The 26,573-nt window shown below is 39.2% G+C and overlaps 1 protein-coding gene across 6 annotated transcripts in view; it reads right to left on the reverse strand.

Moving 5' to 3' along the window:
- The window catches only part of TRRAP (transformation/transcription domain associated protein), a 154,257-nt gene that overhangs the window by 88,284 nt on the left and 39,400 nt on the right, over positions 1–26,573 (reverse strand). For 3 of the 6 annotated variants that reach the window (XM_077829206.1, XM_077829202.1, XM_077829201.1), the window contains 20 exons: positions 25,716–25,976; positions 23,533–23,694; positions 20,723–20,819; positions 18,912–19,033; positions 16,912–17,082; positions 15,257–15,325; positions 12,379–12,432; positions 12,225–12,245; positions 10,995–11,114; positions 10,552–10,671; positions 10,092–10,256; positions 8,380–8,561; positions 7,899–8,097; positions 7,109–7,237; positions 6,009–6,275; positions 5,009–5,215; positions 3,778–3,936; positions 3,563–3,697; positions 3,247–3,357; positions 2,199–2,345 (listed from right to left, as the gene is read on the reverse strand). In XM_077829206.1, coding sequence (XP_077685332.1) covers positions 2,199–2,345; positions 3,247–3,357; positions 3,563–3,697; positions 3,778–3,936; positions 5,009–5,215; positions 6,009–6,275; positions 7,109–7,237; positions 7,899–8,097; positions 8,380–8,561; positions 10,092–10,256; positions 10,552–10,671; positions 10,995–11,114; positions 12,225–12,245; positions 12,379–12,432; positions 15,257–15,325; positions 16,912–17,082; positions 18,912–19,033; positions 20,723–20,819; positions 23,533–23,694; positions 25,716–25,976 — 2,898 coding nt within the window. The remainder of the gene's footprint in view (positions 1–2,198; positions 2,346–3,246; positions 3,358–3,562; positions 3,698–3,777; positions 3,937–5,008; positions 5,216–6,008; positions 6,276–7,108; positions 7,238–7,898; positions 8,098–8,379; positions 8,562–10,091; positions 10,257–10,551; positions 10,672–10,994; positions 11,115–12,224; positions 12,246–12,378; positions 12,433–15,256; positions 15,326–16,911; positions 17,083–18,911; positions 19,034–20,722; positions 20,820–23,532; positions 23,695–25,715; positions 25,977–26,573) is intronic. The other 3 variants (XM_077829205.1, XM_077829204.1, XM_077829203.1) reach the window with 2 other exon arrangements.

Genomic DNA, 26,573 nt, shown 5'->3' on the forward strand with positions numbered 1-26,573 from the left:
ATTAACCACCTTTAAACAGAGGTGAACTAAACCAGCCCCAATGGTAGGAGGAAAAAATTATTAAGTGACTACCTTTTAAAAATAAGATTACAAAAGCAACTATCTTCACACCAGTAATGTACAGTTTCTAAACATTTGGAAAAAGGAATCATGGTAAAAAAAAATCTTTAAAAATCTTAAATTCATTTACTATTGCAGCGAAGTAGGCTTTGCCACTGCTTTATTCCACAGTGGGAAACCAAAAAGTGATCCCAACATATTTACCACAATAAGAAAGTTCATACTACTTATAGTAGTAGCATGGTACAAATAACTTAGTTTATAGTATTGTAATGGCATATTATATGGCATACTGTCATGTAATGTATTAAAAATAGGGATATCAAATGACTAAAAAAGATCAATTAATCACAAGATTTAAAAAACTGTTGCGATTAATTGCTGTTTTAATGGCACTGTTAAACAACAATACAATACCAATTTAAATTGACTATAAATATTTTGGCAGTTTTTCTACATTTTCAGATATATTGATTGTATTCTGTGTTGTAACTGAAAAGTGTAAAGTGCTCACTTTATATTATTTTTATTACAAATATATTATATCTATCTACTATATATTACAAAGAGAGATAAATAAATAGTATTTTTCAATTCATCTCATACAAGTACTGTAGTGCAATTGCTTTATCCTGAAAGTGCAACTTACAAATGCAGAATTTCTTTTAACATAACTGCGCTCAAAAACAAAATAATGTAGAACTTCAGAGCCTACAAGTCCACTCAGTCCTACTTCTTGTTGAGCCAATCGTTAAGACAAATGAGTTTGTTTACATTTACCTGCCTGCTTCTTATTTATGTCACCTGAAAGTGAGAACAGGCATTCGAATGGCACTGTTGTAGCCAGCCCTGCAAGAAATTTACATGCCAGATATGCTAAACATTTGTATGCCTCTTCATGCTTGTACTTGTAGGCTCTAAAGTTTTACATATTTTTTTTCATATAACACTCAAAAACAAAACAAAAATACATTTAACTGTTCTACATATTAATCATAAATTTAAATTGGTATTCTATTATTATTTAATAGTGTAATTAAAACTGCAATTTATCACGACTTTTTTTTTAACCCAGTTAATTTGTTTTACGTTAATAGCATGCTTTAACTACGCCATAATTAAAAACTTCACTGTTAAGTATAGAATGCCAACCTTTCACTAAGACAAGGTAGGTGTTATCTTTTATTAGATCAACTTCTGTTGGTGAGAGAGACAAGCTTTTGCGCTACAAAGAGCTCTTCTTCAGGTCTGTACCACCACCAACTCCTTGCACCAGTCGTTTCTCCACCAACCTTTGTCCCAGTTTCCCTACTCGCCATCCCCAGACCCGATTCCTCAACACTCTGCATTCCAGTCAGACAGCCTCCTCCCTTCTCCTTCATCCTGCTTGGGCATCAGCAAAGGAAGCACTGAGAACAATGAAGGAACTGCCTCCATGCTCTTAATTCTGGTGCCGGGTGTCTCAGCGGTTCCCAGCTGCCAAGAGGGGCAATTGTAGAGACAGTCCTGCCGCCCTAGGCTGGAGCATGTCCAGCACGGATAGAATCTTCAGCGACTTTACTTGCCAAACTTTTATAAGTCTCTGCTGAGCATGTGCAAACAGATCCATAAGCTTATTTGTTTCCTTTATTTTGTTTCTATCGATTTTATATGTAGTATTTACATTACATGTTAGACCAAAAATCAGTTTTAATGACTCTACAAAGAAACTAAAATTATTTAACAATACTAGCATTGCTACAAATGCTTGACAGAAAGATTCTAACATTTATTAACGTGCACTTCCATTCCCAAATGTTGACTTTTACCTAAATCCTCTTGTCAAGAAAAATGACAAGAATAATTACTCAAAAAACCTATAAATCAATTTCATTAGTTCTAGTAATGACAGTGATTAAACTAGTAATTAAATGGACAACATTTAATTTAAAATTCTCTATATCAATGTTGTGCTACTATCTTCAATATATAGTCTAAACCTAAGATCTGCATATTATAAATAAAATAGATCTCTTGGATACTGACTTATCAAGAAATAGGTAAATTGTTAAAGACCTTCAATATCTTATTAAGCCAGTACTCAATTATGTCCTGTGTTACTGAATCTTAAAGCTCTATAGGGCTGGAATGTAACTTACCACAGTCATTAGCAGTTTATCAAACCACTGCAGTTTGAGTTCTGATTTTGGCCACATATCTGGTCGTAAAGCTGTCTTCAAAAGGTTAACGCAGCGTCGAGACAGCAATTCTCCAGGAGATCCAGCAGTGTTTGAGTTGTCATTTACCTAGCAATTAATCAAAATTACTGCAGAATGACAACCATTTATAACCACGATCTTTATAACTCATTAATTTTTTATACATCCTACATATGCATATCATTGTCTAGTTTTGGAAAGGCTTAGCTAAAGTAACTATACCAACACAGTCACGATACTGTATTACACAAAAGGCTAGTATTGTGTTTATATACAAACTGTTTTTAAAATGTTAACGGATTTACCTAGTCTCTGAAAAAATTCTCAAAGGAATGTCAGGTTGCAAAAATATTTTAAAATGTATTATGCGAAGAATACAGCTGAGCAAACAATTCACAGGAACTATTTTGACTAATTTAATTGTTCATGCTCACAATTTGCCAATGAGCAGTTTAAAGTTCTTTAGTTTATTCACATTTAAAATTATTCTGTGGGTAAAATTTTCAAAAGCATCTCAGTGGCTTAGGAGTCTAAGCCACATTTTCCAATGTTACTTAGGCACGTAAGAGACTACATCTCAGTGCAGGTCAGTAGGACATAGTTTTCTCACCCACTGATCATGTGATTTCGGCATGTAGAAACCTAAGTAATAACTGCTCTAGTTTTGTTCCAAAATATATTTTTGTATCTCAGAAACAAGTCAATGTCTTAAAGTTCTTTACATCTAAATGTCTCATCAGCTACCCAGACATCTCGGAGTATAACTACAAAGATATGGAACATGAATACTTTTAATAAAAATTTACATAAAAATCAGCACAACCCTATGTTTTTCATATGAACTTTTCATACCAATTTCCAAACTTTTCAGAAGACGACAGCCATCGTTGAAGTTTATACTTTTATCCCAGAGTGTATAATGAAAGGTTATTTGCATTTTTGAACACTAATGAAGCATTGGTACATGCATTTCAGAATCACACAGTACCTGGCAAGCAATTCTAATGAGGAAGTTGACCACAGTATCTGTATGCTGCTTGTCGATTGGCTTGGAAAGAAGTGCATCAGCTCCTGGCAACGACTGAGTACGTCCAAATACCTGTGCACACAATTTTTGTTCAATAAAAAAGAGGGGTCATGGTACATAATAAATTGTGCTTAAATAATAATATAAAGCACAACTATGAATTAATCGTAGTTTAACAGTGAGCAGGCTACAAAATTATGAAGGAAAATGAACATAAAGGTTACTTAATCTTAAAATTGCTGGTTATAAGAACAAAAGGAAACCAAATATTTCTTACTGCACTTATTGCCCCAGTAGCTGTCCTGAATCGTTTCACCTCTTGACCAGAATCAAGAGACAATCCTCTTTTAACAGAAGATGAGGCAGAACTTGCTCCTTCTCCACTTGTACTTGGATCCATATCTGAATCTGGCTGAAATATCAGCGATACACACATTTAAAAAAAATTCATGACAACATTTTGAGGTTCATCAAGACTGTTACTATTCCTACCTGTTGATCTTTAATTCTCTGCAATTCCCATTTGATGACTACTTCAGCAAGGTCCACAGCCAGTTTTCTTTGTTCAATAGTAACACTAGGAGTGAAACCCAACCTCTGCATGGCACTAACCATATGTTGCACCAAATGGTGTCTTACAGGGTAATAAACCTGTAGAAATGGATTCATAAATATGTTACATGTAAACTAATTATATTCTACATATTCCCTACTACACAGAAAACAGGATGGTAAATTAATTGCATTTAAGCCCAGAGTTGGTTATATCTGTACCATGCTCATCCCTCTAGAATTAAGACAAGAAGCTGGTTCTTTGGTAAAACAGACATTTCTGACCAGATTTTCCCTGACCCACAGGTAAACCAGACTAAGGCTATGGCTACACTAGAGAGAGCGTACAGCAGTACAGCTGCTAATGTAGCTGCTCTAAGCTCTAATGTAGCTGCTCTAAGCCAACAGGAGAGAGTTCTCCCGTCAGCTTAACTACTCCTCTTTCGCAAGCAGCAGTAGCTACGTCAGTGGGAGAAGCTCCCCTGCCAACATAGCGCTGTCCACACCAGTGCTTATGTCAGTGTAACTTATGTCACTCAGGGGTGTATTTTATTCACCCCCCTGACTGACATAAGTTATGCCGACATAAGCTGCAATACAGACATAGCCTAAGAATCATACCTATCTAGTGTTTCATTTTGGAAACAAACCACTCCAAACTTCACTTTCAGTGTTCCTTTCAAATGTTTTACTAGCTCTTCAGTTGGCTCCCTATTTACGCTATTTCATACCGTGTGCAAGCTAATTTTAAAAGTGCTTATGGACCAAGACCAAACTGACCCTTTGCTTAAGTTAAATTGGTATTTCAGGCATTTGTGCGCTTTTGGGAACATGACTCTTTAAATGACCATATATGGGTGGAGGAGGCTTTAACAAACAAAAAATACAGAGGACATGTTAGTAGAAAAGGGAAAGATGAAACAATGTAAAAGCAAAAGTTCAAAGAGACAGGGGCATTTCAGAATTGGCCAGATATATTGGTACATTAACAGCAGACATTTTCAGCTTTAAATGTTTGTAGTACGCACATGTGCGTAGAGAACCATCTCCTTTAAATATTTGTTCTCTGCTGTATAATTTGAATCTCACTAATTTTTATTTAATCTGTATTATATCTCCTAGGCATCTAGGATAATTTGTCCAATTGTTCGGCTGGTCACTGTATACATACCTTGAAATGTTGTACTATTAAATGCAAAATATGGACCAGTTGTGGAACTGTATGGCCCTCTTCTACAATGATTTTTCGTGTCCAGTGAGTCAGCATCTGATGACCATCCTCCATTCGAGCAGGCACAGCTGGAGTTAGAATAGCCATTGCCTGCCTGACAATTGCTCGAGCCTCCATTGCATGAGCTTTTAGAAGACTGTGAAAAACCTAAAAAAGGAGTAATCCTCTTAAACATGATACAAACCTCTTCTTCTAAAGAATAATACAGCTCTTTAAGACCTTTTTCCTTGAATAAACGGTAGTTTCACTCCCTTGTCCTACCTGCTATCCTGTTTTTCCCCAGTGTCTGATGCTGTTTTCTTATATTCTCTCCCCCACGAATCCCTTGACCTCTTTCTCAAACACCTTTCTTTCAAATGATACCACTAATGCCCTGATTTTAAAAGACCTCTAAATATTATCTGCTTCTTCACTGCCTCATCTCCCTTATTCCCCCATCTCTAAGCTCTTTGAAAGTGTCATCTACGCCTACGATCTTGAAGTGCCTTCATCTCTCTCCTTTACACCTGTCAGTTACCTTTTACCTTCTCCATATTCTAAAACTTCCCTAAAGTTACCAATGATCTTCTCCACATTAAGTCCAATTCTCATTTTTCATGATCTTTTTGCTGCCATCTTTACCAGGAACAAGCTCCTCTTCCTGCTGAGCTTCCCAGGTGACTCTCCTCTCTCACCTACTACCTTCACTAGTTCCCTTCTTGTAGATACTCCACAAGGTGCTGGTCTTTGGCCTGCTCCTTCTATACTTGCTCCCTGTGTGATTTTATCTGCTCTTGCGGTTTTAGTTATCACATGTATAATGATTATTCAAAACTACATCTCCATCCTCCATGACAGGCCCTCCATTACAGAACAAAATAATGGATTAAAGAAAGCGTACACCAGAAACAGTACTTATCAGCATCCTTTTAGCATATTAGTGCAAATTTGTAAACAATACCTGCAACACTATCTTCTTATGTATGGCAAATTTTGCAATGATGTGTGCTAAAAGCAAATGTCCACTGTACTTGCACGCTGGGTCCACGCATGCCTTAGACAAGAGACAGGGCCAGGCAAAGGTCATCAGGCGTCGTAGTTTGCTGTTCCGATTCTTGTTATTGTCATGAATGTGATGTGGGGCATGTTCCACAAGAAGTGTTGCAAATTGCAAGAGATAAATTCTGAGTGAATCCAGCATGTCTGCCTGCTTTTCTGGGTCAAGTACCTACCCAAGAGTGGAGGGATAGCAAGATGAGAATGGAGAAGAGAGAGAAAAAAAGAAATATCTTTGTAAGCTCTACATACACATTACCAACTACAAGGACAAATATAGTTCACTAAGTCTATAAAAAAAAACACATACTTTTACAGGTTGGAATCTACAGCAACAGATGAGATGACTTTTAGAACAATGTAATTTTATCACCAGCTATCAGCACTCTCCAAAGAAATGGGCTACTATCCATTTCTCCTCTATTGCCCAAATGATCTTTGATTACACTCTATGCACATACATCTACATTTAGGGCCAGGTTTTCAAAAGTCTTCAGCACACACAACGGACGCCAGATTTTCATAAGAGATCAGCTCCCACTCTGGCAACTAAATGAAGTGAGCACATTTTTATAAAAAGGGGAGCTGAGCACTTCTGAAGATCTGGCCTTTAAAATATCTTCAACAGTGACTATCTTATCTTTGCCGACCGGTATAATAATGAGGCACAAGTCATTTCTAGGAGTCTATAGAGACTCTTCTGACCAAGAGATAGGTGATACAGGGGGTTGCCACAGCAAGCCTTCATTTGTAAAAAATATGTTGAAATCCTAGTCAAGTCACAAGTAACTTGAGTATTTGTAATCTCATTCTAGCTCCTGGTGGATATTTCTCCACAATTCAAAATTATTATATGAGGCAGTATAATTGATCACTTATATTTAGAGAAGGCCCTGGCCAGAAGTAGCAAGAATAATTCAGATCAGGATTGAAATGTCAATCAACTCAGGTACATTTATTTTATTTTTCGCTTTTCAATTCTTTAAAGCTAGCAGGGATTGATACCTTTGTTATAAAAACACTGGTGATACTTTCTGGATTATCTCCTTCTGGGTTGGGTGGTCCCAGAAGTTGTTCTCCTTCTGCCTTTTCAAAACTATATAAGAATGCAGGATTCAAGATATGCTGCAGAACCTACAAACCAGAAATGGAAGAAGTTAATACTATGCTATTAAGTTCTCTAAATAAAACAATTACTTAAAAAAGCTATATGGATTATTCCCGATTACTGACAAAACCAATGCACTGCAGCTTCAGAACCTCTTGACGTTCTCTCTTTCAAACTTAGAGAGATCCCATGTAAAAAAGCCTGAACAGACAGATAATTGGGGGGTGGGGTGGAGGAGGAGGAGAGAAAAAACACACACAACACAAAAATTGGTTTCCTAGAAAGGGCAGATTAAGGGTTTGTCTACACAGCCTGCATCTGGACTTTGGGTATGGACTACAGAATGCACTAGCATGCTGTGCTGTATCTACCTTTTAGTTCACGCCAGCTGTGTACCACACATGGGAGTTAGAGCACAGCACACTAGTGCACTCTGCAATTTACACCCCATAGTCCAAACTGCAGGGCCACATAGGCATAACCTAAGAAATGCTCAACTTTGAAAGTCAGAGGAATTGCTGACTCCATGTATTATTGGTCTTCCACGTATATGGTATTTCACATAATTGGCTCTGCCAATTACTGAACTCTTTTTGACATTTAAGCAAGCAAGGTTTGTTGCCCTAGTTCCCAAGATGAGAATTAAACCTAAATATCAGCCTATTTTGATTTAATTGCTTTACTTACCTTGGCTTTCAGCTCATCTCCAAAGTTTGGGTCATTGAAGTCTACAAACCGGAAGAACAGAGCCCGTTTTTGGGAAATACTATAGTTTTTTGGGATTTCTTCTTCCATGTACTCCTTTAAGAAAGTCATATTGCAGAGAAAACGGCCTGTAAAAGCTCGAAGCAGCTGGAAGAGCAACTCTATATCACCATAATTCCTTCTGGAAAAGGAAACAATTAAAATCTCTTGTGAGAAACTAGTATCAGACTATTTTGTTTGATAATTTGGGGGAGGAGTCATCATTGCTTTTAAACATGCACAGTTAAAAAATCCCAGGAGTCACTGAAAGTAGCCTTGGTTTTGGCTCTAACGGCAGCACTAAGGAGCAACTTTCAGCCTTTTCTTCCACACAGCATTATGTAGCAGTTTTATTTTGAAAGTACAGAAAAAATATACACAAATGGAAAAAAAACTGATTTGATCAATAAATAGTTCTACATACTTGCAGTAATTCAATAAGCAGTATGCCAGTAGTTTAGGTTCTTTCCAGTTTGTTGCAGCCATATTCTCCTTACGATGTCTTTCTTGAAAAGCTTCGCTTACCCACACACGTCTTAACTGACTCACTAAGGAATGTTGATTTGCCAACCAACATTCATCATTCTTAACTATAATACTTATGATCTGCCAAAAACAAACAAGACAAATACATCTATTAGACCTATATCTAATAGCAGCAATCAGAGAGACAAGGTGGGTTAGTTAATATATTTTATTAGACCAACTTCTGTTGGTGAAAGACACTGTTTCGAACTTACGCAGAGCACTTCTTCTAGTCTGGGAAACAAGGTGTTAACGGGCCACTTCACCTTGAATGGTCCCTTAGAACAGTGGTTGTCAAATTTATTTGATTGTGCCCTCCACCCCACCTTCTTTTTATCTGTAGCCCTTTACGCTCCCTTCCCCTCAAGTACATAAACCACCGCCCAGCTCTGAAGGCAGCATGGAGAGCAGCAGCTGCTGGCCAGGCGCCCAGCTCTGAAGGCAGACCAACTTCTCATGCTCCCCCCCGGATACATTCTGTGCCCCCAGCCCCCCAGTTTAGAACCTCTGCCTTAGCTTAGCATAAGTAGTTAGCACACATGCTATTTGTTTGACCTTGTTTTTAACTGACACTCTTCGTACCTTTCCCAGACCAGAGGAAGAGCTCTGTGTAACTTGAAAGCTTATCTGTCTCACCAACAGAAGATGGTCCAGTAAAAGATATTACCTCACTCACCTTGTCTCTCGAATACAAGGTGGAACAGACTGTTTAGCACAAGTGGTTCACATATATTTCAAGGGACCACTCAAAGTGAAGTGGCCCATTACCACCTCTCCAATCACCGGGGGTGGGGTGGGAAAAAGGGGGTGGGGTAGGGTAAAACTGTGGGGAGGTTTAGTGCATTATAGATTGTTGTAATAAGCCATAAATCCAGTGCCTCTATTAAGTCCATGATTTTTAGTGTTTAGCAAAAGTTATGCATTTAAACTCCCAAGCTTGAAGGTGCCTTGGAGCTTAAATTTATAACTTTGCTAGACACTAAAAATATGAAATATGTGTTAACTACTTATGCTAAACAATCTGCTCCACTTTGCATTTAGCTGTGACACGGAGTATGCTTCCTAGACCTGAAGGAGAGCTCTGTGTAAGCTCAAAAGCTTGTCTCTCTCATCAACAAAAGTTAGTCCAATAAAAGATATTACCTCACCCATACTGTCTCTCTAATATCCTGGGACTAACACAGCTACAGCAACACTCCATAATAGCAATCTTGATATACAGGGACACATTTCAGATTGATTTAGGGCTAAATATGGTTCTACAAAAATTGACCATAGAAACAATTCATTAATTATTAATTCATTTTCTTTTTAACTCCAATGACAGATATATTTAAATTTTTTAAAAAACATTCCTATTCAGCATTGGCAGCGTTATGCTAGTAAATGAGAAACAGAAGAGTCAAACTGACTGTCTATTTGCTTTAAGACACGTAAAATGCAACAAGTAAACTGGCAGGTGAAAGAGAAATTCAATTTTTAAATTTTTTTTTTTTTTTTTACAAATCTACCAATATGTATGTGACATTACTCAATGTATCTATAGCGAGTGTCCCTCTAAACAGATATGAACTATCCATGACAACGTTTGAAAAAACAGTAAATAAATACCTTGATAGCCTGAAACTGAAGATCAAGACGCATTGTGCTGGTGCTTGGTGATCCAGGCCTAACAGCAGCTTGGGTGCCACCAGGTAACAGTAAAGTGATAAATCGATTTGGATTAGCTGCCAGGACATCTCGTAAAGGCTTCGCATCTTTATGTTTTAAAAAACTCTGGAGAAGGGCAACCAACCATTATAGGAATAAATTTTAAAGAAAACATACCGCAGGTTGTATCATCATACAGTTGTATACGCACGTTTAGTTTACCTATACCACTCAGCCTTAATGCATTTTAATTTTGTGCCTGAATTTAATACTTATAAAAAAGTGCCAAATCATCTGTCCTCAGGACTGAAGTCTGTTATTTTGTCTGACACAGCAGATACTATACAGTAAGAATAATGGTAAAAAGGTACATGAATAACTTCCAATTTATCAAAATTGGATTATTGTTCGCAGAGATTACCATGAACATTCTGCTCCACTGTGGATCATTTAAAGTCGCTTCCATCATGAACAGCTCAACAGTCTGGGATGGATGACGTGTCAGAAACTTTATCAGTGGTTCTCTGAATGGACTGCCCGCCTGAAACATTCATAATGTTTTAATTAAATTATTTCCCTTTATTCAATTTATCCATTCCTCTCATATTATCTGGCAAAGAATAGGGCACTGAACTTAGCATGTGTACTGGTGTAAAATGGATTTGTTAGCAACCACAACCGCCCCAAGGCCTTAAAACAATCAAGTATTATCAGTCTTAAAAGAGGAGATAATTTGTTACAAATCAATTTTTATACCAAATAATCCTACGCAGGTGGCTGGAACAATTAAAAAAAAACACTTAAAATGGGAATATTATAAAAGCAATAAAAGATGCAATTAGCAAAATTAAACTCCACTTTTACCTCTATCAACATAGCCCGTTCCGTTTTCATCACAACTTCCAGCAAAGGTTTAACCAGAGTCTGAGGAGCAGCTGGGATCAGATGAAATAGGTTTATGATTGCTGAACAAATCTTCATTTCCTACAGATAAAAATAAACATTATCAAAATAAACTAACACTTCCTAACTAAACATACAAACATATTACCACAGATCTTACTATGACTACATTTCTCTATCTATATATTAGCACAGCTGGCAAACAAAAGCAAGGAGTTAACATATAAGCAGCAACTACTTACCCCAGTACATGGAAGGAATCTGTCCTGGGGAAATATATTTTTTTCCCATTTTGGTATCATGTTTTTGTAGGCATATTTTATTTATTTACTTTGTCTCTTTAGTGATATTTTAATATTAAAGCTAAACTGTGTGTAATGAGAATGGTGATGAGGGGAGTTATGAGGACTCATCGCGGCACTATACTGAGTAGTTCACACTTCAAAAACCCAAACTAGCAGCTCAAAACAACTTCCCATATGCATTCTACAACAGCAGAATCGGAATGAAAGAAAAGAACCCTCCCATCACTGTTCAATGCATGTTACATATGGCTGGCTATTTTTAAAAACAGCTTTGCTCTCCCATCAAATATTTATTCTTCTAAATGTCTGAGCAAATTTCAGGATTTCTTTTAAAAATTGTGTAGTTTAAATTTGTTTTATATTTTCCTAGGGCATTGAACTGTACTTTCTATTCAGAGTGGGAGCATTACTTAATGAATAGCATTCAAGGAACCACATGAAGAGGGGGGGAAAAATCCATTTCTAACAGACACTATGCACCCTGTTTGTAGTGGGATATTATTGGTGTTTTTTAAACTGAAATTAAATACAAAGCATTAAGGCCCCAATCCTGTGATCTGATCTGCACAAGGAGGTCCTTGCGGCTGCCCAGACAGAGCATGCTGCCAGACTGGGGCTTAAGTTTATAAAATCATTGAAATATTAGATCCCTTGGAAAGCACTTAAAAGTTCTGCTCCAAACTTCCTAGTACAAAACATGCTGAACATCCTTCACAGCACTGTTACTAAAACAACTCTGCCACAGACAAACATAGGACAAGTCACAGCACTGCACTCAAAGGCACAATGCACTCTGCCCATTACATAACAATACAGCTAACATATCACAGCAAAAACCAAAACACAACAACAAAGAACCTCCTGGGGCCTCCACTGAATTTCTCACCTCTACCCCTTCCACGGCAGGCTGAACCAAAACAAAAATTACAGCATGAAAAAAAAAAAAAAGAAAAAAAAAAGAAACACAAAAATGTAAAAAAAGTATATGCTATTCTTCAGATTGCAGTCAGAAACTGACTTTAATAGGGTTATGTTCTCACCTCAAACTGACAGAATGGAGACAACGAACATCTCCCGCACTCTGAAATGCTCTCCTGAGGATGGGGAGGAAAAGCATCTTTTTTTTTCTATTTGTACATCATTTACATATAATTTCCCATATACTTGTGCACAATAAAAATATTAGGGATGAACAAGACAGTGGAAACAATATTCAGATATCTTCAGAGACAAGTATTGCCCACGGAGACAACAAAAACCTTCAATGCTTAAAATATCAAACAAACAAGTCCTTTTAAACGGACTTCAGCCCTCCCCCAAAACAAAAAATCAAATTTTCACTTAAGCAGCATTGTTGATGAAGGGGGAAAAATTTGTTGCAACCTGCTTGATCAGAAAAGTTACTTTATATATTTCATATGCAGTAAGGAAAGACTAGCTTTTTTAATGAAGCTTTTAAACCTCAGATCCATTAATTAAAAATTCATTTCCACTTGGAATGCAATTTTTTACAGCAAGTCACACATAATCAGGGCTATATTAGGCTACAAAAGGGATGTTTTAAGTGGCAAGGATGAATGATCAAAAAAGCTGAATAATTCTGGCTCCCTTACTTTATACCTGAAGTTTACCTTGACAGACCTTACATCATTATAAATCAGTTTTTAACTGAGATTTTCAGCCTTTTTAGTTTACAAGTGTCATTTGTTTTCCTTGAAAAATGCAGGCCTTGTGGAATTTTGCAGTGAAATACTTTACTAGGAGGCAAAATGATTAATGTCTTGTCAGCTAATCAGAGTGTTCAGAATTCTGAGAACTGCATGACAACCTGGGTATCAAAACAAGCATGCTCAAAAAGAACATGGAGTCCTATTCACCACCTCATCCCAATTTATTGATGGAGAGAGAAGGATAAAAATTGCTGAAGGTCTTTTTTTTTTTTTTTTTTTAAAAGGTATAGTTCCTCATACCACCCTTGTATCCTCTCACCTAGCAGCAGATGTGCTTCTTTTTCTCAGCCTGTAAATCTCCACTGAAGTTATGATCTCCTCCTGAAGCTAGCATTCACAATCAGTTTGTATAATACATGGCACTTCACACTCAGAAATTTGCTTTTAATGTGAACCAGTGAAATTTTGGAGTCCACAAACCCCAAGAAGAAACAAGTATTAATGCCAACTACAATTAATCCCCCTGACTACTTAACCTCGCCCCCGTTTCTCTCTCTTAGGAGATGAAGTTACAAAGACATCTCATATATGGATGCATGAATAACATCTGCTGTCTAAACTGTGTGAAGATCAGTGTCAAAGTTCATTTGCTTCAATTTACTAATATTTGTAGTATTAAGGAGTCTTTTGAGATGAACATCTAATAAAAGAGTAAAATTTAAGACTGAATTATCTTTTTTTAAAACAATCAAATTTTTTTTAATTTAAGTGTCAGAAAAACACTATTTGAAAATGTTGAACATGTGTCAAACATTCATAACTTTGTTTGAAATAGCTTTTTCTCCACCACAAATTTTTTTGTTGGGGGAGGGGTATTTAAAACACAAAAAATACATAGACAAAAGATTGTGACAGAAAACATTAAAAGCAAAAGAACTCACAGCTGAGTGAAATAGGTCTAATGTAGGGAGAACGAGACAAAACTGTTACAGTGGTGCCCCACTGTGGACTGAAAGACTACTATGAAAGACTCAATTATATCTATAATCATTGGGAGTGGGAAAAAATGGATCCAAAAAGAAGTCTATACAAAGCCATAGCAGTGCACTGGAATTAATAAATATTAGTATTTTGGCAAACATGCATGCACGGTAGCCTACTTTTAAGTCTTAATGCAAAGAAGAAATTAACCCAATCTAATTACAAAATATCTAACGTCACTTCAGAAGCGTTGACCAATTTAGATTTGAAGTTAGCTTTTTGATGGGACGGGAAAACGTAGTTAACAAAATCATTTCAATCTACTGATTTCTTGAAACAAAAACAGACAGCCCAATTTAGTTCTAATCTGAAACAAAACAAAAAACAAAACAGATTCCTTCCTAGTTTAGAAGTTTTGAGACAGTGATAAATCTTTACCCCTAGTAGAAATTACTGGTATAGTTCCTAATAGAACTGCAAACACAATACAAACTATAGCACTGAATGTGATCATTATTCCTACAAGTATAATATTATAGAACACACTTTGCCTTTAAACGATGCCATTTCCAGTTTGCAAGGAAAACTTAATTCCCACATTTCAACAAACTATCACTTCCCACAATAAACCAACAAACTGACCTTAATTATTAAGCAAAATTTTAAAATGTAGCTTTCAAAAATCATATTTAAGATGGAAGGGGGAATGTTATATGTAGTATAAATTTGCTGACAAAATATGACATGAACATCCAGCATATTAACTAAAAACTAAACTATAAAACCAAGCTGAATTATTTTAAAAAACGGACTATTGAGAAATTATGGCACTGATCATGTAATCTGGACCATATAGGCAGATCCCTCTGAAGTCCTTCTGCCCATACAGACCTCAATGCAGGATTAGGGACTAGGAAACTGCGCACACTGGATGAAATTCACCTCACTACACAGGATCCCACCAAAGATCCTCCACACCATTTCAACTTCAGAGCAAAAGTGCTGAGACACTTGTACAGGCACTATCTTTGCCAGGTGAATTTCAGTCACTGTAAATACAAATTTAAAATGCGACGCAAAAGCTTTCCGTATTAAGATTTGTCACAAATATTTCAAAAAAGTAATTTTACGCAGCCTTGTAAAAAAAAAACCACAGTGGATACCCAGTTATGGTAACATTTATGGTTGTATGATTTCTGTATTTTATAAAAGTTTATATTGTTTACTTCTGCTTCTCCCTCCCCCATAAAAGGAACCATTAACTTACATTTCCATCACTCCTCTGTCCTCCTTTGTGTGTAATTACTACCACTTCCATCCATTTACGCAGGTGTTGCTGTGGGGAAATCCAACATCTTGATCATCACTACGAAAGGTTTTTTTTGTTTGCTTGTTCCCCCCCTCCTGCTGGTATAGCTCACCTTAACTGATCACTCTCCTTATAGTGTATATAACACCCATTGTTTCATGTTCTCTGTGTGTATATATATCTTCCTACTGTATTTTCCACTGCATGCATCCGATGAAGTGGGTTTTAGCCCACGAAAGCTTATGCTCAAATAAATTGGTTAGTCTCTAAGGTGCCACAAGTCCTCCTGTTCTTTTTGCGGATACAGACTAACACGGCTGCTACTCTGAAACATCAGTAGGATTACTCTAATTTTACAGTTCCAGTTATGAAAGCCACATCAAGATTTTATACGAGATAAAGTGGACGTACAGCCTGATTTTTGAGGGAAGCAAACAAAACAGCTGCAAGTACTTAGTTCAGCTCCCTTGATTGGAGACGTTCGCTTGCTGTTTGCGACCCACTGGTTTGCAACCTACCGGTCTTGGAAGATATTCACCTGCTTCTAAACTGCCCAGATACCTACAGAGGCCAAGAGAGCTTTTAAACCTGTGCTTGATTGGAAGGTTGGAAGCTTATCTTTTAACCTTACCACAATTACCCATACCTTTGTCACTTCTAGATTGGAGTACTAATACACCCTACAAGGGGCTACATCTGAAGTCCATTAGGGAATTTTAGCTAGTGAAAAATGCAGCAGGTCTCCTTTCTTAGAGGTTCTTTCCACAGGGAGTGGATTACACAGGCACAGCAAAATCTAACGGCTGCCATTTCATTCCTCATCTGGTATCCCAGCAGCTGAGGTCACCTGAGGGTGTTAAAAGCCCCCAACTCTGGAACTACCGTCACCACTTCATCCAACAGAGCCCCAATCGACTGACCGTTAAGGCCTTCTGCAAGGTACGTTTTCCCCAATTTTCAAAAAAGGGATGAATATGAAAGTGTGTATGTTGGTTGAAGGGGAAGATATTTATTAAGTCTGATAGGCAAAGGGGAATGGGTGTTCATATTTGGTCAAATGTACAAATCATATAAACCAATGACCAAGTATGATCACTCACCTCCTGAGTATTAGAGCCCCTGGCAGAAGGATAGAGGCAAATTTTTTAGAAATCGAAATACAGAAGATAAAGGCAAGACCACCACCATTTTAGCATTCAAAGCATTTAGCCAGCCTGCCCACAAAATGTTATCCACTGAAAAGGAAAAAGCAAGTTTCCAAGACAATGTTTACCATAGTATCCTGGCAACCCCTCGTTTAGAGAGAAAGCTGTCCAAGGAGATTTCAGTATAATTAAGTTTGACTTCATTAGAAGAAAAAGAGTTGTTTGTTGTTTTCCTTTTCACTTAACTAAGCCTCTTTCGAAATGATGGTTTTCATCAAATTCTAATCATGCAAACGTTTCAAAACACAAATTAATATACATGAATTGTAAAGCATGGAAACCTTTTGTACAAATCTATTCATTAAATGACTATTAAACTGCTCTTTTAATCTTCAATTTTTATGGATGTCAGTTAAAAGGAGAGTTCTTCTAGGAAGGTTTAAAAAAAAATAAAAGGATTGGGCTTACCATCATCTGATCACAGAACTTGTCATTAAAGGAGTTTGGAAAAAGTCTAGTGACAGAAGTCAGGCGGTTCACAACATTCAATGTCAAGCTTCGATAATCTCCCAACATCATGAGCAATGGTCTCATGTGTGTGTGAATTTGATCTACTTCTATTGTAGCTCCTTCCAAGAACTGCAAAGAAATAAAGCATGGAATCACAACAGAAATAAAAGAAAATTCAGTTACTTCTGTACAGACACTTACAAAAAGTAACTCTGCAGAACTGGTTTCATATTTTTAAAGTTCACAATAAAATGGCTGTACAACAACAAATGGTTCAACAACTGTTTGGTTTTAAAAAATGCTTTTGGTGGCAGGATGGAGACTCGTGAAGAAAATGTTTAATCCTGATACATTGCTCAGTTTACGAAATGTGCTGCAAACAAGAGATTCAGTTAACAGGATTTTATTCCTAGAATACTACTGTTAACTGTGGAGTTATAAACTTCTGACTGGGGAAGAAGTATATAATCATTTAATTTCCTTCTCATTTAACCAGCAGTTTTAAAAATGCAAAAGAAAAAGATCTTAACTGAGAGGTAAGAGACACGCAGGCACTATGTTACAAGCAAAATCCCATGTTTGGGACTCTGGTCATAATAAACACAGCTAAGTTTTTTTACACACAGCAGCTTTTTTCACAACAAACCAAGCATCAGTGTGTGTCTCCACCTATCCATGTTGCCTAACTGCATTTCAAAGGAGATTTACAGGAAAATTTGGGCTGCAAATCTATAAGGCCTTAGCAGGTGACAGCAATAAGAGAAAAGATACAGAGGGGCACCAGAAGTACTCTTTAGGATATCCTACTGCAAAGGGAACTTGAGGATGGAAAAAATCATCCAAATCAGATCCACAAGCACTGTTTGGAGGTTTTGCCTATATTAAAAAATAGTATGCACAACAGTTTACAGGAAGACAGCTGTGTGCTCTCTTATGCCACAGGCAAGGGCAAAATACTGCAAGCTGCCATAGTCCACTGAAGAAAGGACTGTGGAGAATCTATATTTAGGGCCAGCCATATCAGTAACTGGTTAAAAACTCAGTTAAAGCTGTAGGGCCAGATTCTCTGCTGAAATCCCAAGGTCATTTTGCACTTCCCCAACAGTGAAAAGGGCTTGGAATCTGGCCACAGTTGGCTAGTAGAGCTTTCCTTTGGTGTAACTGAAAACCTTGCTAGCATGAAGCTGGTGAAGGCAGCTCCTGCACCAACTACCCCCACACTCCTGCCACACTCCCGCCACAGGGGAAGAGAGAAAGGGCTTTAGAACAGGTGAGGAGATGATCCTCTACCAATGGCAAAAGTTATTTAAGCCTCTTAGCTGCTCTAACTGTTGCCAGGCCAGCCCTCACAATCAGGGAGCTATATTTAACCAACTCTGGCATCACCACAGAAAGACTGTCATAGGAAGGAATCTGATCCATAGTATACACATAACCTACAAATCTGTGGATCATTGACATTATTGGTGTGAATACTTATCTTGTGCAATATGCTACGAATGCCTGCTCCTCATTATGAAGTAGATACGGACTATGAATAGTAAACACTTACTAAATATTAATAATTACATATCTTTTTATTAATTAAAGCTATGTTAGAAATATATCAGCACAAGGGAAGCATAATGCTGATTTTTTTGATTGGGAGCAGTTTGACACATCCATAAAACTTTGAAATAACCAAGCTGAATATATTTAGTCCAAAAGAAAAATATGCTTCCTGGCTAAGAGCCTGTATGCCTGGTTTCCACCAGAGGAAATTTTTATGGGCAAGTTCAAATCCTCCCCAAAAATACTTCATAGAAACAATGAAAGTAACTTAATTATACTGCTGCCGCCCTAACAAAAACCGAGCAGCCATTAATCCCACTAGAAATAATGCTTCCTTGTTACACTGCTTCTTGGGAAAAGCATAAAGAATTACCCACACAAAGCAGCATTGTTTTAATATCACTAACCTTTCTCATACACGCCTCTCCCGCCTCCTGCAGTTCATTATTTGTTGAGTTAAGTGCCTTGAAAAGTGCAGCAATGATTTTCTCTCTAGACTGAGGTAAGTAATTACAGGCAGCTAAAGCATCTGCAAAAATCAAAATATTTTTGTGTTTCTTGTTAACTTGAAATACAAAAGGAAAGGCCATTTGTTTTATTTATTCTGAAATTACTGACAGCTACAGCTTTAACATTTTTGCCACAAGCAACAGACATTGCAAGAAGAACAAAAGACTGGTGTTACTATTAACAGTATTTTAAATTTTCTGAGCGCTATTCAAGGAAGTCATTCTAATCCTTAGGAACTAAAAATCATTACTGTAATTAACTGAACTGAGGAATATTGTCACTGGAATAAGCGGTCAGCCAACTTTTGCTCTCCAACACATGCAATCACACTGACTTCAATAAGGTTATAAGTATGTTAACAGAGAGCAGTATTTTCCTTTCTGGTTAATAATTTCTTTTTAATCCAGAGTCAGAATGTAACATTGTTGGATATAACATATAGTTCCTCATTTTCAGATCATTTGTATATTTTCTCTCTTTTAATTCTGGCAATAAAGCCACACATGAATTAAAGACTTTCGAGATCATTACTGCCTATAGAAGCTCCTGGCTTGCTTCATATTTTCATGTTCTCTCTCTCATTGGAATGTATGTCATTTATTGCTTGTGACTAGGGTTGCCAACCCTCCCAGTTTAGCCGGGAGTCTCCTGGAATCGGGCTCCATCTCCAGGAGGCTACTGAAGCCAAAACAGGAGATTTTAAGCTACTAAAAATCCAGTGGTGCAACTGAGGTAAGGCAGGCTCCCTACCTGCCCTCGCTCCATGCCGCTCTCAAAAGCGGCCAGCAGGTCCCTGCAGCCCTTGGAAGGGGCGGGAGGGGAGGAGGTGGCGGACAGAGGGTTTCCGCACGCTGCCTCCGCCCCGAGCATGGACTTTGAAGCTCCCATTGGCCAGGAACTGCAGCCAATGGGAGCTGAGGGGTCGGTGCCCGCAGGCAAAAGCAGCACATGGAGCCTCCCCAACCTCCACCCAGAGGCCACAGGGACCTACCGGCCACTTTCAAGAGCAGCACAGAGCCAGGGCAGGTAGGGAGCCTGCCTTAGCCCCACTGCACCACTGACCGGGAGCCGCCTGAGGTAAGCGCTGCCCGGCTGGAGCCAGCACCCCAAACCCCCTCCCATGCCTCAACCCCTTGAGCCATCCCTGAGCCCCCTCCTGCACCCAAACTCCCTTCCAGAGCCTGATCCCCACAACCCCTCCTGCACCCCAACCCCCCGCCCCAGGCTCAGCCCGGAGCCCCCTCCCACATTCTGAACTCCTCGGCCCCAACCCAGAGCCCACATCCCCTCCCGCACCCCAAACCTCTTCTCCAGTCCGGTGAAACGGAGTGAGGGTTGGAGAGAGCTAGCAATGCGGGGGGTGGGGGAGGAGCAGGGCCTTGGAAAAGGGGTGAGGAAGGGACGGAACCTTGAGGAAGGGGCATGGCAAGGGTCTTTGCTTTTGTGTGATTAGACAATCGGCAACCCTACTTGTGACAATTATCTGATTCACAGCTTTGAAAACTAAACCCTGTTCATCCAGAGAGCAGGTACAGCAATGGAAATACGAGCTCCCATGTGCTGTCCCCACCATTATCTCCCAAACTATGATCTGGAAAGAACAACTTCCAAGGGCTTCAGTCTGCTGAGATTATCTACAAAAGCACCTGCTGCTATTATAAGGAGAGTGTCTGTCTACCACAAGCTAAATTTTCATGCTTTAACTTACTTAAGGCTGCAATTCGAAGAGGTACTAGTGATGGAAGACTTTTGTAACAGGGTAATTTCATTAAGGCAGCATCTTCAGCCTCACACAAATTCAACAGCTGAAAGTTAAAAAAAAAAAAAAAGGAAGAGAGGTTAGCCCAGTGATTATTGTGAAATAATCTTTCCAGTCACATTTTCAGCAGGGCAATAATTCTCTCTACACAGCTCTGCTCTCGCCATTAGCTGCTTTAAGTTATTTTCAGACAATTAGTTTCATACAAGAGGGTGAAAATACAAGATGTACACAATTCCATACTTGAAAGTGTCAGCCTGCACAATTTCTAAGAACCCTGGATAGGTTCAGTGCTTTAAATTTACTAGTTTACTGGACTGGGATTCAGAAGACTTGGGCTTTATTTCTGGCTCTCTTGTTGAGGTGATCGTGAGCATGCTGCTTCGCCACTTTGTGCCTCAGTTTTCTTATCTGTAAAATGGTGATAAATGATCTGATGAAAAGCACTATATAACAGCTAGGTATTATTATGATGACTCCTCTACCTGGTTTATATGACCTGCTCTCTGCATCATTTTTTTCAACTAGGAACAAGAACTAGGTCATTACCTAGCTCTTTCCCAGGAGACTACCTTTATCAATAGGTCATGTTCCATTCCCTAGACTGAGTCTCATGCTCAAAGCCAGGAGGATGTAGAGATACACCTCTACCCCGATATAACGCGACCCGATATAACGTGGGTTCACATACAACGTGGTAAAGCTCTGACATGCTGCTCTTAGCAGCGTGTTAAGGGTGCCGGGCCGGGAACGAGGGGTTGGATAAGGGGCAGAGAGTCTCGGGGGCGGTCAGGGGCTCCCTCCCCCACTCCCCAGGGTCTAAGAGGCAGTAGCTGTGGGGGGGCACTTTTGGGGGCCCCGCAGTCCCAGAGTGGCCCAGGGGATTAGCGGGGGGCTGGGAGCAGCCCACTCCGCTTCCCTCGTGTCCACTCCGCTTCCCACGCTTCCAGCCGTGTCGCTCGGGGGAGGGGATCTCCCCTGCACTCACCAGCAGAAGCGGAGCAGCCCGGCCCCAGCCCGCTTCATTCCACCAGCTCCCAGCCGCGGCGCTCCACTTGCCACCACAGATGAGTGCGGGACCTTTCCCCAGGCCCCCCGAGCGACACGGATGGGGCCGGGGCAAGGAAAGCGGAGCGGGCTGGGGCCGCATCGCTCCGCTTCCCGCCGCCAGTGAGCGTGGAGGGCGTCCCTTCCCCAACCTCCCCACATTCACCGGCGGCAGGAAGTGGAGCGCCGCAGCTCGGAGGTGGCGGAATGGAGCAGGCTGGGGCCGCGTCGCACCACTTCCTGCCGCTGCCGGTGAGTGCCTGTCAAGGGGCAGGGTGTGCGGATAGGGGCCGGAGCAGTCAGGGGACAGGGAGCAGGGGGGTTGGGTAGTGGGTGGGGTTCTGGGGGTGATTAGAGATGGGGGTCTCTGGAGGGGGTGATCAGGGAACAAGGAACCGGGGGGGAGGCCAAAGCAAGTTCAATATAACGCGGTCTCACCTATAACGCGGTGAGATTTTTTCTTGTCTCCTGAGGACCATGTTATATCAGGGTAGAAGTGTACTGCTGAGTTTGTCTATAGGCCCTGGTTATAGAGGTAGATAATCACAATGACCTGAAACAACCTCTAAAGCAAGGTAGGTTAATGGTCTCCAAAAAGTCCTTCAAGCCAAAGGAAAAAAAAAAAAAATCCACTGTGGAGATGCAAGTGAGTTTTTGCAGACTGAGGAAAGAGGTTAAACTCAGGAAGCAGAAAATATTTTTGGTGGCTGAGGGTTTTGTCCTTGAGCGAAGCAGGGTCTAAGGAGGTGAGAGGATAGTACTTAATACCCAGAGGAGGAAAAGGGTGCCACTTACTATACTTGGCTTTTTAGCCTCCTCTCTTCCACTGCAGAGAGGCCCTGAATTCTCCTCCCTATCGTAAAGAGGAAATATGGGCCACATCTGTCTAGACACACAATAGAGAGGCAGGCTGGTGGTGCAAGTTTGGTGTCGGGGACCTTTCACAAGCAAGAAGTGTATTGGGGCATTGCAGAGTAAGAAATGGATCACCAGGCTGCTAGACAATTATATTGAAACTAAGGTAAGTCCTGAGACATTGAGAAAGTCCCCAGTTTTCTGGACGGTCTCATAGTTCCGCAAGAACATTCAGTTATCTTTATTTTTAAACTTGCAAATTTATTTCAGTGGAACATCCTTTTAAAAAATATCCAGCTACACTCTAAGCAAATTAGCCGGATGTTTCTAAAGCAGAAAGCAGTACTGAAGGCTGATCTACACACAAATGTATAACCAATTCAGTTAAAGCAGTTACCAATATAAACTAAACCAATAAACACTTTAAAATTAATATAACTGCATATATGTTAGGGGGTTGCACCAATTTTGTTAATCAATGTGAACAGTGTGTGTAAACAAGGCCTGAGACAGTTAAACTGCTACCTCACTGACATTAAGAACACTCCACACTTCTCAAAGCTATTGTTTTAATTTGCAGATGCAGGTGGACAGCCCTTCACCAGTTCACATTTCAAAGGTTATATTCTCATTGAGAACCAAAAAGTTTTTTGTTTTTTTTAATGAAATCTTAAATTCAGCAGAAAATACTGATACCCACAAATGGCAGGGTTAGCCTCAACATACAGCACGCACAGAGATGCTGAACGTTTATTTCCATTGTCCCTACTTATATGGTCAGTGCTTAGATCATTGCTATAGGATATAATATAAATGCCTTCTGTCTGAAATATCAGAATGTACAAAAAGGGAAGTACCTCTGTGTAGAAAACCTTGTGTTCCACAACATTTAGATCCATTGTAAACAGTCGGGGCTGCAGAGTTGTGCAAAATGTGTTCCCCTCCATGAGCCCAATCTGGGCATTTGCAGGCTGATGCCTAAGTAAGTGCTTTTTAGGAGGAACCATGTCTTGGAGAACCTGCAAAATAACAGTGTCTTGATTATAGGCATACATGATTATATAAATAGTCTATTAAGAGGATATCCATCTCATTATGGCTCTCTCACAATACCTGTTTAGAAATCACTGAGTTGAAAAAGATTTCCTTGAGCCAATGTCATTCATAATAATTTGCTTAACATGCCATTACATAGTCCTATTTTTAACTAATATTTTCTTGTTTTTTATGGAATGATTAGCTTTTTGTCATCATGACTATTTCTGACCAAATGAGTAACAGTAACTGTTACATGTTTCATATGAAAAGACAAAAGATCTACACAAAACTGTAAACATTAAAAACGCAACCCTAGACAAAAAACTGTCAAGATAGTAAAGGCTGTAAATGGATCATTATTTTCTTTTAAAACATTACTAGAACCCTGAAGATATTTAAAAAAAGATGTCTGAAAGTCACAGAAAACTCAAAGATTTAAGGATAAAACATGTTTTAGGTCATGCAAAATAGAATACTGTCAGATCCTAAAATGTTAAAGTATGGAAATACTCATTTACTGGTGGATTATTACATCAACCTCTTATTCTCACTTATCTACCCCCATCTACCTGTGAAATTCTGACAAATTGCCATTATTAAATGTCGTACCAGTTACATGTCTGAATTACAATATGAACGTCTCTTGTTGTAAGAGGAGATCCTGTGCAGATCCTTTTGGCCTATCGAAAGCCCACTTTACAAGGTTTTTGAGGGATCCTATGTCATTATCTGCTAAGTGGCAAAAAAGGTGATTTGTGCCTGCATGTAAACTTTGTAGAGTTTAACACTGAGAGGGTGGATAGGGAAAGGTACAGCAAAGTCTGTTTGGAATATGTGAGGAGGGTAACATGAGATCCAGTCTTCAGCTTGTACCAGAAGGATGAGACAAGGTCTATGCTACAATTTCAGGAACTAAATTATCCAGAGTAAAATATATTTCACTGATTCTGCCCTAACAGCCAGACACTATATATACACAAATGCAAGTAACAGTCCAACTCTGAAATGTGCTTAGACCAATAAAACCTAACAAAGCTAGGTTGGGCTTGTGTGATGGGCTATACAAACCACACTGGAGAACAAAGGGTTAAGGACCTGCTCTGGGCTCAACCAGTTCCACCCTTCCACACATGCACAGGCTGGAGGAGTTAAAAGAGAAGCAGAACAGCCTACTTGGGGGCAGACCAGCAGAGCAGGGAAGAAAACAGGAAAGGGCAATTGACAGCAAGAACTTCCAACAACCACTGCTTGAAGAACCCTCACTGAGGAAAGAGACTGCCTGATCCTGGTACACCCTAAGAGGGAGTCGTTCCCTGCTCTCTCTTACTAACTCAGTTTATTTGTGTTAATTCCCCTTGCTTTTTGTTTATGGACTACCCTGAAAGGGGAGAGAATTTGAAGTGACCCTGGCCGGCAGGCTAAGTCAGAGGAAGAAGCAAGTCACCAGAGAGTGGGGCAGCCAGCAGCAGCAAACCCCAGCAGAGAGCAAGCTGCCATGCTATGCCAAGCCCCAAGTAGGCGCAAGCAGTGAGCCTACACAGCCTGGTTGCCTCTTTGGTTACCACAGATCAGCATTAAAGGCTTTTAAAATGCACTAAAATATTCAGTTTAATCATGAAGTTTTAGAACTGTAAATTAGACCACAAAACACTGTGCAAACCAGCTATCACCTTCCTATGGGGAGTGACAACCCCTTAAAAACTCACCTCCTTGCATAAGATATGTCAGAAGATAAGCTGGGAAAAAAAACAGCCTGAAAAGTAGGCTTCAGTGAAAGTTAGCTTCAATGACTCATTGCACCACTGGAACATTAGTAGGTGGAAAGCTATTACCCTGGACTGTTACTGTGAAAGCCTTATGAAAAACATCCAGAATTAATAGTACTTTAGAGCTTGTTTTAATAGTGTGAAAACCCTTCCAAAAAACATTTTGCAAAACAAAAACCTTAAGTTATTTTAACATACTTTGGTGTCTCAATGAATCCCCTTAGTGATAACCTCACCTCTTTATGTGGCTCCATAATCACAGTAACGCTTTTCCCAGTGACCTGTGCAAGCACTTGCAATGAATGCATGGCTTGCTTTCTTACAGTGGAGTTTGGAGAGGTTACTTCTCGAACCAGGTCATGTGTCACATGATGGAAAGACTTTTCCTGTGCTGCTAGGATTTCTTCTGTTTTTTCTTCATCTTTTAAAGGAGTGGCACATCTAATCAAAAGCTGTTCTAGTGTGGTCTTTGCCATAGCAACAGCTCCATTGGAAACCTAAGAAGTCATGGATTTGTTAGTGCTGCTGTTATGCAGATTAGCAACCTTTACAAACACTATGTTCAGTTATGAATGGCTGTTCTGCTAGAAATTTAAAAAGTTAACACACCTTTTTAACCTTTTCCACCTTTCATCCAAAGATAGCAAAGTAGAGTGCTATGCAATTTCATAAATGAAATCCTAAAGCAAGAACACCCTGATAGCTTGGCTAGTGAACAATTTAGGTTTCAAAAAAGGTCAAGAACCCTATTCTCTAAGCATCTACTACTAAACAAGAACTACATTAAAACTGATCGGTAGCAAGATACACATTTTACCAGAAGTAGAGTTTAAAATAAAGAAAAATAATGTTTGTCCACAGCATATTTAATTTATTTTGTTGATTAAAAGTCTATAGGTCAAATTTAACTCAGAGGTAAGGAGGTGCAATTCCAACAACTTCAGTGGAGTTGTAACCAATAAAACCAGAGCTAAATTTGACCCAATGTGCTTGAGATCTTCACTAGGTTCAAATAAAAAGACGAACACATTCTCAACAACTGTTACAGGTATACTAAACTGTGAAGTAATAAAACTCAGATTAGCAAGAGTTTA

This window comes from Eretmochelys imbricata, chromosome 10 (assembly GCF_965152235.1).
Source record: "Eretmochelys imbricata isolate rEreImb1 chromosome 10, rEreImb1.hap1, whole genome shotgun sequence".
Lineage (NCBI taxonomy): Eukaryota > Metazoa > Chordata > Testudines > Cheloniidae > Eretmochelys > Eretmochelys imbricata.